The sequence below is a fragment of the Oncorhynchus gorbuscha genome, linkage group LG02, assembly GCF_021184085.1.
Source record: "Oncorhynchus gorbuscha isolate QuinsamMale2020 ecotype Even-year linkage group LG02, OgorEven_v1.0, whole genome shotgun sequence".
Lineage (NCBI taxonomy): Eukaryota > Metazoa > Chordata > Actinopteri > Salmoniformes > Salmonidae > Oncorhynchus > Oncorhynchus gorbuscha.
Genome location: NC_060174.1, coordinates 91493053 through 91509330, shown reverse-complemented (window position 1 = coordinate 91509330; position 16278 = coordinate 91493053). Strand labels below are relative to the sequence as shown.

The 16278-nt window shown below is 41.8% G+C and overlaps 1 protein-coding gene and 1 pseudogene across 1 annotated transcript; one reads left to right on the top strand and one right to left on the bottom strand.

The window, feature by feature from the left end:
- Positions 1-807: 807 nt before the first annotated feature.
- Positions 808-3768, top strand: zgc:194948 (uncharacterized protein LOC796981 homolog). Its single transcript, XM_046327134.1, has 6 exons — positions 808-868; positions 1547-1707; positions 2128-2271; positions 2505-2646; positions 2750-2808; positions 2953-3768. The coding sequence occupies exons 1-6, from the start codon at positions 837-839 to the stop codon at positions 3093-3095; spliced, it is 681 nt and encodes a 226-aa protein (XP_046183090.1). The 5' UTR covers positions 808-836; the 3' UTR covers positions 3096-3768.
- A 2375-nt stretch (positions 3769-6143) lies between these two features.
- Positions 6144-7951, bottom strand: LOC123990804 (annotated as a pseudogene).
- Positions 7952-16278: the final 8327 nt, after the last annotated feature.

The window sequence follows — 16278 nt, the reverse complement described above, 5'->3', positions numbered from 1 at the left end:
ATCATTCAGAGTATCTCTACCACTCCTGCTGTCTCTAGCGAGTTGAAAACAGCAGGTCTGGGACAGGTAGCATGTCCGGTGAACAGGTCAGGGTTCCATAGCCGCAGGCAGAACAGTTCAAACTGGAGCAGCAGCACGGCCAAGTGGAATGGGGATAGCAAGGAGTCATCATACCAGGTAGTCCTGAGGCATGGTCCTAGGGCTCTGGTCCTCCGAAAGAGAGAAAGAAAGAATTAGAGAGAGCATACTTAAATTCACACAGGATACCAGATAAGACAGGATAAATACTGCAGATATAACAGACTGACCCTAGCCCCCCGACACATAAACTACTGCAGCATAAATACTGGCGGCTGAGACAGGAGGGGTCAGGAGACACTGTGGCCCCATCCGATGAAAACCCCGGGACAGGGCCAAACAGTCAGGATATAACCCCACCCACTTTGCCAAAGCACAGCTCCCACACCACTAGACGGATATCTTCAACCACCAACTTACCATCCTGAGAAAAGGCTGAGTATAGCCCACAAAGATCTCCGCCATGGCACAACCCACGGAGGGGCTCCAACCCAGACAGGAAGACCACGTCAGTGACTCAACCCACTCAAGTGAGTCCTAGGGACGGCATGGTAGAGCACCAGTAAGCCAGTGACTCAGCCCCTGTAATAGGGTTAGAGGCAGAGAATCCCAGTGGAGAGAGGGGAACCGGCCAGGCAGAGACAGCAAGGGCGGTTCGTTGCTCCAGTGCCTTTCCGTTCACTTTGCTCCAGTGCCTTTCCGTGACTACACTCAATCATAGGACCTACTGAAGAGATGAGTCTTCAATAAAGACTTAAATGCTGAGACCGAGTCTGCGTCTCTCACATGGGTAAGCAGACCATTCCATAAAAATTTAGTTCTATAGGAGAAAGCCCTGCCTCCAGCTGTTTGCTTAGAAATTCTAGGGACAATTAGGAGGCCTGCGTCTTGTGACCGTAGCGTATGTGTAGCTATGTACAGCAGGACCAAATCGGAAATATAGGTAGGAGCAAGCCCATGTAATGCTTTGTAGGTTAGCAGTAAAACCTTGAAATCAGCCCTTGCCTTAACAGGAAGCCAGTGTAGAGAGGCCAGCACTGGAGTAATATGATCACATTTTTGGGTTCTAGTCAAGATTCTAGCAGCCATGTTTAGCACTAGCCGAAGTTTAGAAAGTAGAGCATTGCAGTAGTCTAACCTAGAAGTGACAAAAGCATGGATTCCTTTTCCTGCGTCATTTTTGGACAGAAAGTTTCTGATTTTTGCAATGTTACGTAGATGGAAAAAAAGCTGTCCTTGAAACATGGAAACCATGTGTTTGATGTTTTTGATACCATTCCACTCCAATCATTACCATGAACTCCCCAATTAAGGTGCTACCAACCTCCTGTGGACTATACTATATATAAGACTGGGACGTTTAACACTATGTCGACCATTAGGCTGAAGAAAACACGATAGGATAAACAATAGTTGTGACAGTACACAGATAAACCTGGTCAAACTGGTTTCCCTCTATTGTTCCCAGGCAGCACCTTGTCCCTGATTCGCGGATGTCCAGGTCAATTCTAGTTATTCCAGCGCTCCCATTCCATATAATGTTGCGTTCACACGAGTCTCACCTGTTCAGCACGGCAATGAGGACAATGTTCATCTTCGTTGGAATGCTTTTCACCCTTTCAAATGCAGGTATGTTATGATTTTGATCTTTTTTTAATGAACCTTAATTTAACTAGGCAAGCCAGTGAAAAACAAATTCTTATTTACAATGACGACCTACCCCGGCCAAACCCTAACGACACTGGGCCAATTGTGCACTGCCCCATCACAGCCTTTTATGATATAGCCTGGAATTGAACCAGGGTCTGTTGTGACACATTTACATTTCCATAAGATTGAATATTCAGTTTGTCAAAACCTTTCTGACTTAGAAATTGTAACACACAAAGTCACAATTATGTCAGAATTTGATCTAACATATCCTCATCTTAAACATTTGAAAAAAAACAGTGCATTACTGTATCTTTTGAGAAGTTTTTTTAAGCAACACTGATGATTCATTATTCATAACATGTGGTTATTCCTTTTCCAAATTGTTGCTTACTCTAGAATTCCAAGTGAGCCTTCTGAAAGAGTCAGATGGAGTTGTAACAGGCAGGTTTGCTGACTCTTTAATTTTGAGCCTGCCTCCATGTGCTTTGGCAACACAGAGTGTGACTTTGGAGTACAACAACACTGTCACCAACGAGAGCAGTGAGTGTTCCTTTTGGCCCTTTGTCTCCTAATATAAATGTGATTATCGGTGGAATCTTGCATAACTCTCCATTCAAATGCTAAAACCAATTATTTTGGTTTCCAAATATTATTTTGGTAACAATAGACAATGGTAACAATGGTCATTTCGAAAATACTAAACCAGTGATATTTTTTCATTGTTTTCATTAGTAATATTTATAGTACCGGGGTACGAATGTCTCCTTCCACAGAAACTTTGGTCAATATATTCAAAGTGCTCCCCTGTCGGTTCAGAAGGGACATCATCTCAACCATTGAAAATAATGGCCAGTTCACTACCAGCAGAAACCTGGGTTATCAAGTGACAAATCTCACCACTGGCTCAACATACAGGTAGATAGAGCTATTTTCCCCTTACATTTTCATCATCCTATATTTATATTTTTTTTCTCAAGATTTTTGACCACAATTAAATAGCTGTTCTATTTATTTCAAGGCTTCAGTATGTGGTAGGGGCAGAGAAGAGCAACATTCTGGAGGTCTCTACAAGACAAGGTATTTGAAGACAGTAGTACCCATTGTCATTCTACTAACCTTTATATCTGGAGTCTATATTCACCACCGTCACATACAGGTTTCTGACTCCAGTTGCAAGTAAACAAAACCTGAAACATAGTTTTTGTATGCTCTTTATTTCAGCCAAAGACCCCAACCAAATAGACTCTGGCCTGCCAGCACGCAGTGGAGCCATGGTTGTCATCACTGTCATACTGTCTGTTTCCATGTTCATTTTGCTGGTAGCCCTCATTGTCACTGTTGCCCATTCCCTTGGTGGGGATTAAAATACATCTCCAAAGTCTGAATTTCACATTTACAATAGATTTGATATGGATACATTTATACTTCATATACAAACACTTCATATGCAAACACGCACACTGCACATTATTTAATGATACAGTACCTTTGAACAATATTCTATGAAGAATCTGTTTCCAGAACTTTATAGTACATTTAAAACCTTGCATTATAGTGTTTAATGCAGTTTCAACTGCTGTCTATAGTGTTAGCTTATTTGGAGTATGACTGAATTAAAATGGTTTGAAAAGTTAATTGTATTTTTGTTAATCATACTAAGAATCCCACTTAATTTTTCATTGATTGTCATAAATTACAAAGGCTGATGGATTATTATAACACCATTCACATGTTGAATATGACATGTTTTTGTTTTACTGCGCCGCTAAGTTTTGACAAATTCTATATGATATCTATGTGGAAGCAAAAATTAAACAACATTCCAATGTTACATTTCATTATTATTAATAGCAACAAACATAATTAGTCAGCCTACATCAACTTCGTAGCATTGTAAAACTTTTGATAAAAATGAACACATTTTCAAATTCTTATAATTTGTCATATCCGAGCCCTTGTTCAACTCTATCGCCTTGCGAAGTGCACTGAGCAGGCGCTCTCACATAGTCAAAGGAGTCAGAGTATAGAACCAGCTCATGTGGAGACTACAGACTATAGCAGGACTTGCTATCTAGTTCTTTCTCCACATGGTCAGGGTCAGCAGACCACAATGATCAGATCAGCCCTTTCAAGCACATCTTGGAGCTCAAACAAATCATAATATCCCACTGGCACGTTGTTCACAGTCACCACCTCATCTCCTTGCAAACACCCATGGGTTGGTGAGTTGTTTAGTATAGTTGATATTACATTTACATTACATTTAAGTCATTTAGCAGACGCTCTTATCCAGAGCGACTTACAAATTGGTGCATTCACCTTATGACATCCAGTGGAACAGTCACTTTACAATAGTGCATCTAAATCTTAAAGGGGGGGGGGGATACTTATCCTATCCTAGGTATTCCTTAAAGAGGTGGGGTTTCAGGTGTCTCCGGTTTCAACTTGGTCGTATGGACACCGAAAGGCATGGAGATTTACTGTAATAAATAAGATACCCTTTTCATCTAAATTCCTCAAATTGCATGCAGATCAGACACTACTAAAACAGTAGAATAAATTACCACTCTCACGGGGTGGTCGTGAGAGTGTTCAGGAAGGTGTTAGGGGAAAGTCCAGACCAGGTCTCCACCGTGCACATTCCCCCCCGAATATGCCGATTTGGCTCTCGCCTTCTGTAAAAAGAAGGAGACTCAATTACCACCACATCGACGGGAGGGATTGTGCGATCGATCTCCTGGTTGACGCTGCATATCCCAGGAGTCACGTGTATCCCCTGTCGCATGCTCAGTTTGTCGCGCCACATACAGCTAGCAGCATTTTAGCCAGACTGTTATACTAGCTTTCTAGGCTGTGTTTAATAAATGTGCAATAACCATAAAAACACAATTGGAAACTCGGTCCTATTCTGCGAAATAAGGAAGGCCACTTGGTTTCAACATCTAAACAATGTGGACAGGCTAGCATGGTGTTCAAACAGTTGGGAGACGAACCGAAGGGTGTGTTCATAACAATTCAACTGTTCTACCTTGTTAGCTAGCAAATAGATCCAAGTTGGATAAACTGGAAATATAAATATTATAATCTGGCTACTCACTAGCAGGTGAGCTTGTGCTTGAGAGATGGTTTGTGTTCATTTTCTATAATGCCTGCTAAAAGTTAGTCATTATGGTTAAATTTGTAACAAGCCGGCCATTTTCAGACTTGAAAGGCAGATCATTAATTATTGAAAAAAGTAGGTTCAACTATTTAAATTAAATAAATAAGTGGTTCTTATGGTTGTGGAAGGCTTATATTTATCTTAGGTATAATTTCACGAGCCCTGAATTCATTAGATTATTGCTAACTGTTTGAAATGCAGTGTATTTGAACTCTTAAAATTGTACAACAAAGGCTATTTAGAGAAAAACATCAAATTGAGACATGGTGAATCGCCCATAAAATTAAAACAAATACAAATTAAAAATAATATCGAGATATGATTTTTAGGCCATATCATCCGGCTCTAAAAACGGTCAGATTACGTCATTTGTGGAATGCACCTTTCCTATCCTTTCAGAAAATTCCCTGTGTAACACAGTGCTAATTGTGCATTTTCCCAGGAATGGGAAATGTAGAAATCAATAGACATATCCTTAGTTTTGTATGAATGTCTCTCAAAGAACAGTTCTGATCATTCAACTTCACGTCAAGCCAGAGGGACTGAAGAGATCAGGGCAAGCCTCTAAAGAGCATTCTCATGTGGCTCCATGCTCGAGTGAACATCTTGGTCAGACAAAGTGTTCATCTATGAGCACCACTGTAAATAAATCTGATCCCTAAACCAGTGGTCTGCCCCTGGGGTATGACCTGTGACACCATTTTTAACATTTCAGCACTAGCTTTCTCACATACTCAGAAGATAACAAATAATATGATAAGCATAGCCTGACGGCAATGGACTTCTTTTTTTTTTTAAGTATGAGAACTATGTCTTATTTTCCCTCAACTAAGAATAGCCTAATTATGAATTCAAGTTTGATAGGGTACTTCAGGTGCACAAAAATACTTAGTCATTCATCAAATAAGCAATGGATTAAACTTTACATTTTGTTCAGCATTTCCCGTGTCGTCATTTATTTTTGTATAACAAAGAGTAGCTATGGCTGATTTGCATAGCTAAATTGGTCAGTCAATGGTTAGGTTAGTTGATCTCAAAGTGAATAGAGCTCTAATTACTAATCCTGCTATTCAACGCACTCTAGGCTGTGTTATACAAATGGCATGCAACTAGACTGTAATTGTGTTAAGCCGAATGGACTCCATATCAGTAAATGCAGGATGAGAGCTGGTGGACCACTTGGATTTTTGTTCAAACACTAAAATCAAAGCTCTGAGGCTCTCAGTCAATATGTAAGAGATACGGTGTAGGGCTATCTTGAAACCAGTGTTATTACCATAGGTTCTAATAGGTTAGTTCGCCTTAAGAGTCTAAATCCAAAGCAGGTGTCTGTATCTGATTTGTACAGGGTCACCTTCAGATGCTTGTACTGATTGCTGCTCATAGTGACGCCCACAGAGTCAAGACCCAAGGACATGGAGTGTGGGTCAAGCTGGGTTCTCTGCTGAGGTTGGAGCTGGGCTAGGGGCTGTGCAGGGGGGCAAGCTGCTGTGGCTAGGGGTTGAGTAGTGGGCCAGGCATTGGGTTTAGAAGGTATCTTCTCCACCTCTTCCTGACAGATTTTCTCCAGTCTCTCCTTCAACTCAGACTCACTCCTTGTCACATCCTTGAACCATAGATGTGGGCAACAGGAGGGGCTATGTACACCCTTAGAGTCCAGCTGGGCAATGAGAGACTGAACAATCTGGAGAAAGTGGATGTGATCCTCTGTGTGTGAGAGCTGCTCTAGCTCAGCGCCTCTGCTCCCCAGCTCAGCAACCTCCTGTTTCAGTCGCTCCTGGAGTACTTCAGACCCACTCACTGCTGCCCTCTCCTGGGATCTGATCAGCTCCTTCACCTTAGAGCACCTTCTCTCAATGGAGCGGATCATCTCAGTAAAGATCCTCTCACTGTTCTCCACTGCTTCATCTGTAAAGGGTGTAATGTAGAACACACCCAGTTTAATATCTCGCAGCTCCCTTTCCCTCTCCTGGATCATCTGCTGGTACGTTGTCTGTTTCAGATACAGCAGCTTCTGTTTTTCAGTCCTTTCTGATGCAGCTGAGACTGTCTCATGGCCTTTATGTTCATCCATCATTTGAAATTTGATTTGATTTGATCCATCAGACAGATACAGTGCTGATCGGAATGGCAGTAAATCTCCAGCAGCTTGTCATGACGAGAGCAGATCCTCTCCTGTAGTTGTGTGGAGGCTTTGACCAGCCTGTGCTTCTTAAAAGCCGGAGATTCATTGTGAGGCTGGAGGTGTCTTGAAATAAGACACATGACAGGGTAACAGGGTAAGAGGCACTTGAAATAAATCAATTAAATAGTAGCGTTACTTAACCTAGCCATAGCTCAAAATGACAGTAACAGGATAAGAGGCCAGACACTCCAAACAGGACTTGAAAGCTTTACATTTTCTACCAGTGCAGTCATCACACTCCACATCTCCAGGTCCAGCATAACAGTGAACAAGAGGAACAGCTTGAAGTCCTATCTTCTTCAGTTTCTCCGCCAATTCGGCTAGCATGGTGCTTTTCCTCAAAATAGGCTGTGGAATGAAGCTGTCTGCACTGGGGGCAGCTGTGGCTCATCTTCAGATAATTCTGATCCCAGTAGCCTATAATGCAGCCCATACAATAGCTGTGTCCATAAGGAATAGTCACCGGATCCCTTAGTGGATCCAGACAGATCGGACAACTGATCGATTCCTGTTCTCTGAACACACACAGAGACAGAGCAGAAAAAAAGGTACATTATAGTACATTAGTTAAAATGTTATGCTTAAATGCAGCCTACCATACTTTGAATGAATTCCATAGATTATACAGTAAAGTAAAGCTGTGTGTTTTTTTAGACAATATTGTTATGCATGCCAAAGATTCAAAATTCAAACAATGGCAAGTATTTTAGTCCAGAAATTGTTACATTTAATAAAAATGTCTTATTACTCATGAAGGTCTTACCGTAAATAGATTTAGAAAAACCGAAGTATAGCTATATTATAAGTTACTATTCAGAACAGACACTTTCGTCAAAGCTTCATATAACTAACCCAAGATAGACCACAGCCTGTCCTTTCCAATGGGAGCAAATTAATCATAGTGGGCAGAACAAGCAAGGTGGTTGGCAGAGCAAAACATATTTCCGTTAGGGAACGCCTACTCTGTGACGTAAAAAAAAACTACATTCACGCTTGCATTCCTTCTAAACAACGCCATTTTTGGCAAAGGGTAAAGTCTACAAAACTTAGTCCACTCTGTTCGTAACAGATTAAACTTTTTGGAACAGAAAACATTATTGAGATCAAATGTTTAATCGATGAGAAAAATCCCACTGCCTGCCACTGGGCTTCCTCTCATCACCATAGTTGGTCGTGAGTGGTACCAAACGGATGCTTCACATTTATACATCCAGTGAAATATCTTGCTGTGGTATCACAGTAACATCCAGATGGCTACTATCAATATTACAAGTTATTTCTCGTGTAGGCGGAAATCCTACTCAAAATATAATCAAGTGAGATGGAACAAATTGGCCACGTTTAGCTACCGCCAGCGACATGTGACGCAGCAACAGTGGGAAGCTTCTCAATACACCATTGCACAGCTCATTCCATACAGTCATTGGCAAGCAGGGTTGCCATGTCAAGCACAATTTCTTGGCCGGTGACCACACAAAACCTACAGGTCTGAGAAGTAGCCAAAACAAAACAAAATCACAGGATGAAGGGAGATTAAATATCTATACAATAACCTGTTTTTCCATAACATTATCGAGCCAATTAAGGAGGAAAATCATAGTAACTTGACGGCTTTGAAAGAAAAATGTGGGTTTCCTCAAAATAATAATTATTGAATGCTATGACATTGCTTAATAATAGCAGTCAAACAAGTTAAATCAACATCCATTGATAGAAAATGATCTGGCAAGTTTAATAAGGGCAAATTATATTTTTTCTTGACACATATTCAAATTCCTTTATTACGTCATAAGGCACAAGGGGTATGCTGCCCTACCAAGCAAAAAGGCAGTAACTGCTCATTTGGTCGAAAATTAGTTAATGTCATTTTTGCTACATTAAATACATGCTTAATCATGTGGACAAGTATCCTGCCTCTATTGTATTGTGTTTTGGAGAAGATGTGGGTCAATGTTAATACCTCTTAAGGATCTGACCCTTTTCCCAATTTTAGCCTAAAATGATATACCCAAATCCTACTGCCTGTAGCTCAGGACCTGAAGCAAGGATATGCATATTCTTGATACCATTTGAAAGGAAACACTTTGAAGTTTGTGGAAATGTACAAAAAGTAACTGCATAAAGTTACTGTGAAACTAAGGTAAATAAAAGCAATTTTCTCACTTCCACGCTATGAGCAGTTACTGTCTTTTTTCTTGGTAGGGCAGTATGGTAGATGGCCAATATACCATGGCTAAGGGCTGTTCTTCTGCACGACTCAACGCAGAGCGCCTGAATACAGCCATTAGCTGTGGTATTTTGGCCATTTATACAACGGGTGGGTCTAATCCTGAATGCTGATTGGTTAAAACCGCATTCCAGCCGGTGTCTATTGCACAAATTGCCACTGGCTAAATCTATGAAGTTAAGATGCCTATTCCATCTGACTGCACAATCCAACCAATTGAAAAAAGGTTAAATGAAACGCCGGTCATTTGCAGTGATTGTGTTATTGTAGCTGTGTTGTTGAATAGCTCCTCTGAATGACAGTGTCCTGATGAGTGAGCACATTTTCTATGCCAGATGAAATTGCGCCTCATCAGCTTATTGTTGTGGATGTATCAAAATAAATAGAAAACAGATTAAACTTCTTCAGGATAGGGGGCAGTATAGGGGGCACTTCTTTAGGTCATTGTGCTTTCCAATGTTTTTCTATGGGAAACCTGATTTATTAGGGCCCAGATTGCAGTTCCCATGGCTTCCACTAGATGTCAACAGTCTTTAGAAATTGTGTGATGTTTTTCTTTTGAGAAATGAAGAAGTAGTCCTGTTCTTTATATGTGTCACTCAGAAGATTGGATTGTGCAGTCAGATGGAACAGAGTAAATAGTCTTTTAGTGCTCTTGATTGTTTTTCCTCGGTTTTGGAAACTGTTTATCCCGTCTTACATTTAATTGATTATTTAAATTTTAGGGTACCTGAGGTTGGATTAAAAACGCTGATTGAAATATTTGGACCAAGTTTACAGGTAATTTATTAGATACTTTGTAGTCATGTTGGGCGAGTTGGAACCAGTGTACAGTGTGGCAAAAAAGTATTTAGTCAGCCACCAATTGTGCAAGTTCTACCACTTAAAAAGATGAGAGAGGCCTGTAATTTTCATCATAGGTCCACTTCAACTATGACAGACAAAATGGGAAAAGAAGAATCCAGAAAATCACATTGTAGGATTTTTAATGAATTTATTTGCAAATTATGGTGGAAAATAAGTATTTGGTCACCTACAAACAAGCAAGATTTCTGGATCTCACAGACCTGGAACTTCTTCTTTAAGAGGCTCCTGTGTCCTCCACTCGTTACCTGTATTAATGGCACCTGTTTGAACTTGTTATCAGTATAAAAGACACATGTCCACAACCTCATACAGTCACAATCCAAACTCCACTATGGCCAAGACCAAAGAGCTGTCAAAGGACACCAGAAACAAAATTGTAGACCTGCACCAGGCTGGGAAGACTGAATCTGCAATAGGTAAGCAGCTTGGTTTGAATAAATCAACTGTGGGAGCAATTATTAGGAAATGGAAGACATACAAGACCACTGATAATCTCCCCAAGATCTCACCCCTTGGGGTCAAAATGATCACAAGAACGGTGAGCAAAAATCCCAGAACCACATGCGGGGACCTAGTGAATGACCTGCAGAGAGCTGGGACCAAAGTAACAAAGCCTACTATCAATAACACAAATCCTGCAGTGCCAGACGTGTCCCCCTGCTTAAGCCAGTACATGTCCAGGCCCATCTGAAGTTTGCTAGAGAGCATTTGGATGATCCAGGCTTCCTGGGTATACAGGGTCATCTCTGTATACCCATCGCAAGATCCACTGGTTGATGCTTATTTATAAAACCCTCTTAGGCCCCACTCCCCCTATCTGAGATATCTACTGCAGCCCTCATCCTCCACATACAACACCAGTTCTGCCAGTCACAGTCTGTTAAAGGTCCCCAAAGCGCACACATCCCTGGGTCACTCCTCTTTTCAGTTTTGCTGCAGCTAGCGACTGGAATGAACTGCAACAAACACTCAAACTGGACAGTTTTATCTCAATCTCTTCATTCAAAGACTCAATCATGGACACTCTTCCTGACAGTTGTGGCTGCTTTGTGTGATGTATTGTTGTCTCTACCTTCTTGACCTTTGTGCTGTTGACTGTGCCCAATAATGTTTGTACCATGTTTTGTGCTGCTACCATGTTGTTATGTTGTGTTGCTACCATGCTGTGTTGTCATGTGTTGCTGCCTTGCTATGTTGTTGTCTTAGGTATCCCTTTATTTAGTGTTGTGTTGTCTCTCTTGTTCTGATGTGTGTTTTGTCCTATATTTATATTGTATATTTGTTTTTTAATCCCAGGTCCCAATCCCCGCAGGAGGCCTTTTGCCTTTTGGTAGGCCGTCATTGTAAATAATAATTTGTTCTTAACTGACTTGCCTAGTTAAATAAAGGTTAAATTAAAAATGAAAAAAAAAAATAGCAAGGGAAGGCATTTACTTCAAGTACAGAGGAAAGTCATGGAGAGGAGGACGGCAGGAAGGGACAGAAGAGATGAGGCTATTTTTACAGGATTAAGGGTGGGACACAGCCAGTAGTCCTTAAATGTGATAGGAAAGCATCCAAAAGGAAAGTGTTATTATTGCCAGGAAACAGAGACCATGGAGCATGTATTGCTACAGTGTGGGCAGTATCAAAGGGAAAGAGAGAAAAAAAAGAAAAAAAGATAAAGATATAGTCTCAAATATTTTGTTCTATTTTTTAAGCGCAATGGGGCTGGCAGGTAGGATTTAGTTTCTCCCTGTCTCTGGCCCTCACCCATTACAGTAGGTGGCGGTAATGCACCATAACGTTGGATTCCAACCGTCGATAAACCCCACCGAAGAAGAAAACACACACACACACACACACACACACACACACACACACACACACACACACACACACACACACACACACACACACACACACACACACACACACACACACACACACACACACACACACACACACACACACACTCACATGTAACAGGGTTATATTGGTGATTCCCCTTGCCACTTTATTGTTAAGCCAATGGGTTTTTGGTTTGAGTTTGTCTTGCCTTCACCTACTCAACATGGCATCTTATTGGCTGGTTTGCGTAGCTTGCTTATGAGGGGGGATGTTCCAGTTAGAATCGTCCCAGTGAACAAGCACCAAACCAGCGGTAAGTTGTTGGTTGCAAAGCACCGTACGTCAAAAATGATTTTATGCTCTCAAGTGATGATTTAAATGCTCAATTTATATCAAATAGTTCGTAAATGTTATTCAAACATCACACATAAGATGCAGCGGTTTTTGGAGAATATTTGTTGTGCATTTTGTTGTAGAGAATTCCCGCCAGTATTAGCTAGCAACTTACTGTGTCTGGTGGGGGGGTTCATATTTTGTACAGTGCGTGAGTGCAGAGTTGGATGGTGAGACGGGCATTGCATGACGTGCAATTTTGTGTCGTTCTTATCAGGTACATTGTTAAAGATATTATATTGTATATTGTAATTGTATTATTTTGGTAACTGTCCCAGTGAACAAGCACCAAACCAGCGTGCGTGAGTGCAGAGTTGGATGGTGAGACGGGCATTGCATGACGTGTAATTTTGTGTCGTTATCAGAATAAAGCTACATATTGGAGTTCCGTGTCGATGACTGATGTACACAACGCCAGAAGAGTACTGTTACACAGACAGACAGACAGACAGACAGACTCTAACCAATAGTGCGGAGGATTTTAAAAAAAAAGGATTAAAAAAAAAAGTATGTGTATGTGTAGGTAAGTAAAGAAATAAAACAACAGTAAAAAGACATTTGAAAATAAGAGTAGCAAGGCTATATACAGACACCGGTTAGTCAGGCTTATTGAGGTAGTATGTACATGTGGGTATGGTTAAAGTGACTATGCATATATGATGAACAGAGAGTAGCGTAAAAAGAGACATTTTCATACATCTTTATGTGCACTAACCCATAATTAACTTGTGGTTCAACACCTGAGGAAGTAGAAACTCAAAACACTAACTAGATCGCCAACTCTAAATAATACACACTGCTGGTTTGGGTCGGGACAATACCAGTATTGCGATACTCGTTAGTATCATGGCAAGGAAACAAAACATGAAGCAGATTGAACTTCTTTAGGAAAACAGCCCTAATGTTGGAAACAAACATCATTGTTGTCATTCAGAGTCAAATCTATTGTCACAGGACCTACTGCTGGTAGAGTAGCTAAGTATTCATCCAACAGTAAATTGAAGTTCCAAAAAGTGAAGAAAAAAAAAAGTTCCTAAAAAACTTTGTAGTTGTAAGGTATGAGACCTACTGTATTCCCATCACAATGGCCGGTGCACATTTAGTGTGATCGCCACTCCATATCTCAAACCCATAGCAAATATATTGGTTGTAAAACAGTTGCAATAATTTTCTTGTTGAACCTTTATTTTGACAGGGAAGACATATTAGGACCTAGGTCACTTTTCAAAATGCACCCTGTATAACAAATCAAATCAAAAAATGTATTTATATAGCCCTTCATACATCAGCTGATATCTCAAAGTGCTGTACAGAAACCCAGCCTAAAACTCCAAACAGCAAGCAAGGCAGGTGTAGAAGCACGGTGGCTGGGAAAATCTCCCTAAAAAGGTCAAAACCTATGAAGAAACCTAAAGAGGAACCAGGCTATGAGGGGTGGCCAGTCCTCTTCTGGCTGTGCCGGGTGGAGATTATAACAGAACATGGCCAAGGTGTTCAAATGTTCATAAATGACCAGCATGGTCAAATAATAATAATCACAGTAGTTGTCGAGGGTGCAGCAAGTCAGCACCTCAGGAGTAAATGTAAGTTGGCTTTTCATAGCCGATCATCAAATCAATTCAAATTTATTTATATTGCCCTTCGTACATCAGCTGATATCTCAAAGTGCTGTACAGAAATCCAGCCTAAAACCCCAAACAGCAAGCAATGCAGGTGTAGAAGCACGGTGGCTAGGAAAAACTCCCTAGAAAGGCCAAAAACCTAGGAAGAAACCTAGAGAGGAACCATGCTATGTGGGGTGGTCAGTCCTCTTCTGGCTGTGCCGGGTGGAGATTATAACAGAACATGGCCAAGATGTTCAAATGTTCATAAATGACCAGCATGGTCGAATAATAATAAGGCAGAACAGTCAGGTGGACTGGGGACAGCAAGGAGTCATCATGTCAGGTCGTCCTGGGGCACGGTCCTTGGGCTCAGGTCCTCCGAGAGAGAGAAAGAAAGAGAGAATTAGAGAGAGCATATGTGGGGTGGCCAGTCCTCTTCTGGCTGTGCCGGGTGGAGATTATAACAGAACATGGCCAAGATGTTCAAATGTTCATAAATGACCAGCATGGTCAAATAATAGTAAGGCAGAACAGTTGAAACTGGAGCAGCAGCATGGCCAGGTGGACTGGGGACAGCAAGGAGTCATCATATCAGGTAGTCCTGGGGCATGGTCCTAGGGCTCAGGTCAGTTGAAACTGGAGCAGCAGCATGGCCAGGTGGACTGGGGACAACAAGGAGTCATGTCAGGTAGTCCTGGGGCATGGTCCTAGGGCTCAGGTCCTCCGAGAGAGAGAAAGAAAGGAGAGAATTAGAGAATGCACACTTAGATTCACACAGGACACCGAATAGGACAGGAGAAGTACTCCAGATATAACAAACTGACTCTAGCCCCCCGACACAAACTACTGCAGCATAAATACTGGAGGCTGAGACAGGAGGGGTCAGGAGACACTGTGGCTCCGTCCGAGGACACCCCTGGACAGGGCCAAACAGGAAGGATATAACCCCACCCACTTTGCCAAAGCACAGCCCCCACACCACTAGAGGGATATCTTCAACCACCAACTTACCATCCTGAGACAAGGCTGAGTATAGCCCACAAAGATCTCCGCCATGGCACAACCCAAGGGGGGCGCCAACCCTGACAGGATGACCACAACAGTGAATCACCCCACTCAGGTGACGCACCCCCTGCAGGGACGGCATGAGAGAGCCCCAGTAAGCCAGTGACTCAGCCCCTGTAATAGGGTTAGAGGCAGAAAATCCCAGTGGAAAGAGGGGAACCGGCCAGGCAGAGACAGCAAGAGCGGTTCGTTGCTCCAGAGCCTTTCCGTTCACCTTCCCACTCCTGGGCCAGACTACACTCAATCATATGACCCACTGAAGAGATGACTCTTCCCACTGAAGAGATGACCCACTGAAGAGATGACTCTTCAGTAAAGACTTAAAGGTTGAGACCGAGTTTGCGTCTCTGACATGGGTAGGCAGACCGTTCCATAAAAATGGAGCTCTATAGGAGAAAGCCCTGCCTCCAGCTGTTTGCTTAGAAATTCTAGGGACAATTAGGAGGCCTGCTTCTTGTGACCGTAGCGTACGTGTAGGTATGTACGGCAGGACCAAATCAGAGAGATAGGTAGGAGCAAGCCCATGTAATGCTTTGTAGGTTAGCAGTAAAACCTTGAAATCAGCCCTTGCTTTGACAGGAAGCCAGTGTAGAGAGGCTAGCACTGGAGTAATATGATCAAACTTTTTGGTTCTAGTCAGGATTCTAGCAGCCGTATTTAGCACTAACTGATGTTTATTTAGTGCTTTATCTGGGTAGCCGGAAAGTAGAGCATTGCAGTAGTCTAACCTAGAAGTGACAAAAGCATGGATTAATTTTTCTGCATCATTTTTGGACAGAAAGTTTCTGATTTTTGCAATATTACGTAGATGGAAAAAAGCTGTCCTCGAAATGGTCTTGATATGTTCTTCAAAAGAGAGATCAGGGTCCAGAGTAACGCCGAGGTCCTTCACAATTTTATTTGAGACGACTGTACAACCATTAAGATTAATTGTCAGATTCAACAGAAGATCTCTTTGTTTCTTGGGACCTAGAACAAGCATCTCTGTTTTGTCCGAGTTTAATAGTAGAAAGTTTGCAGCCTTCCACTTCCTTATGTCTGAAACACATGCTTCTAGCGAGGGCGATTTTGGGGCTTCACCATGTTTCATTGAAATGTACAGCTGTGTGTCATCCGCATAGCAGTGAAAGTTAACATTATGTTTTCGAATAACATTCCCAAGAGGTAAAATGTATAGTGAAAACAATAGTGGTCCTAAAACGGAACCTTGAGGAAC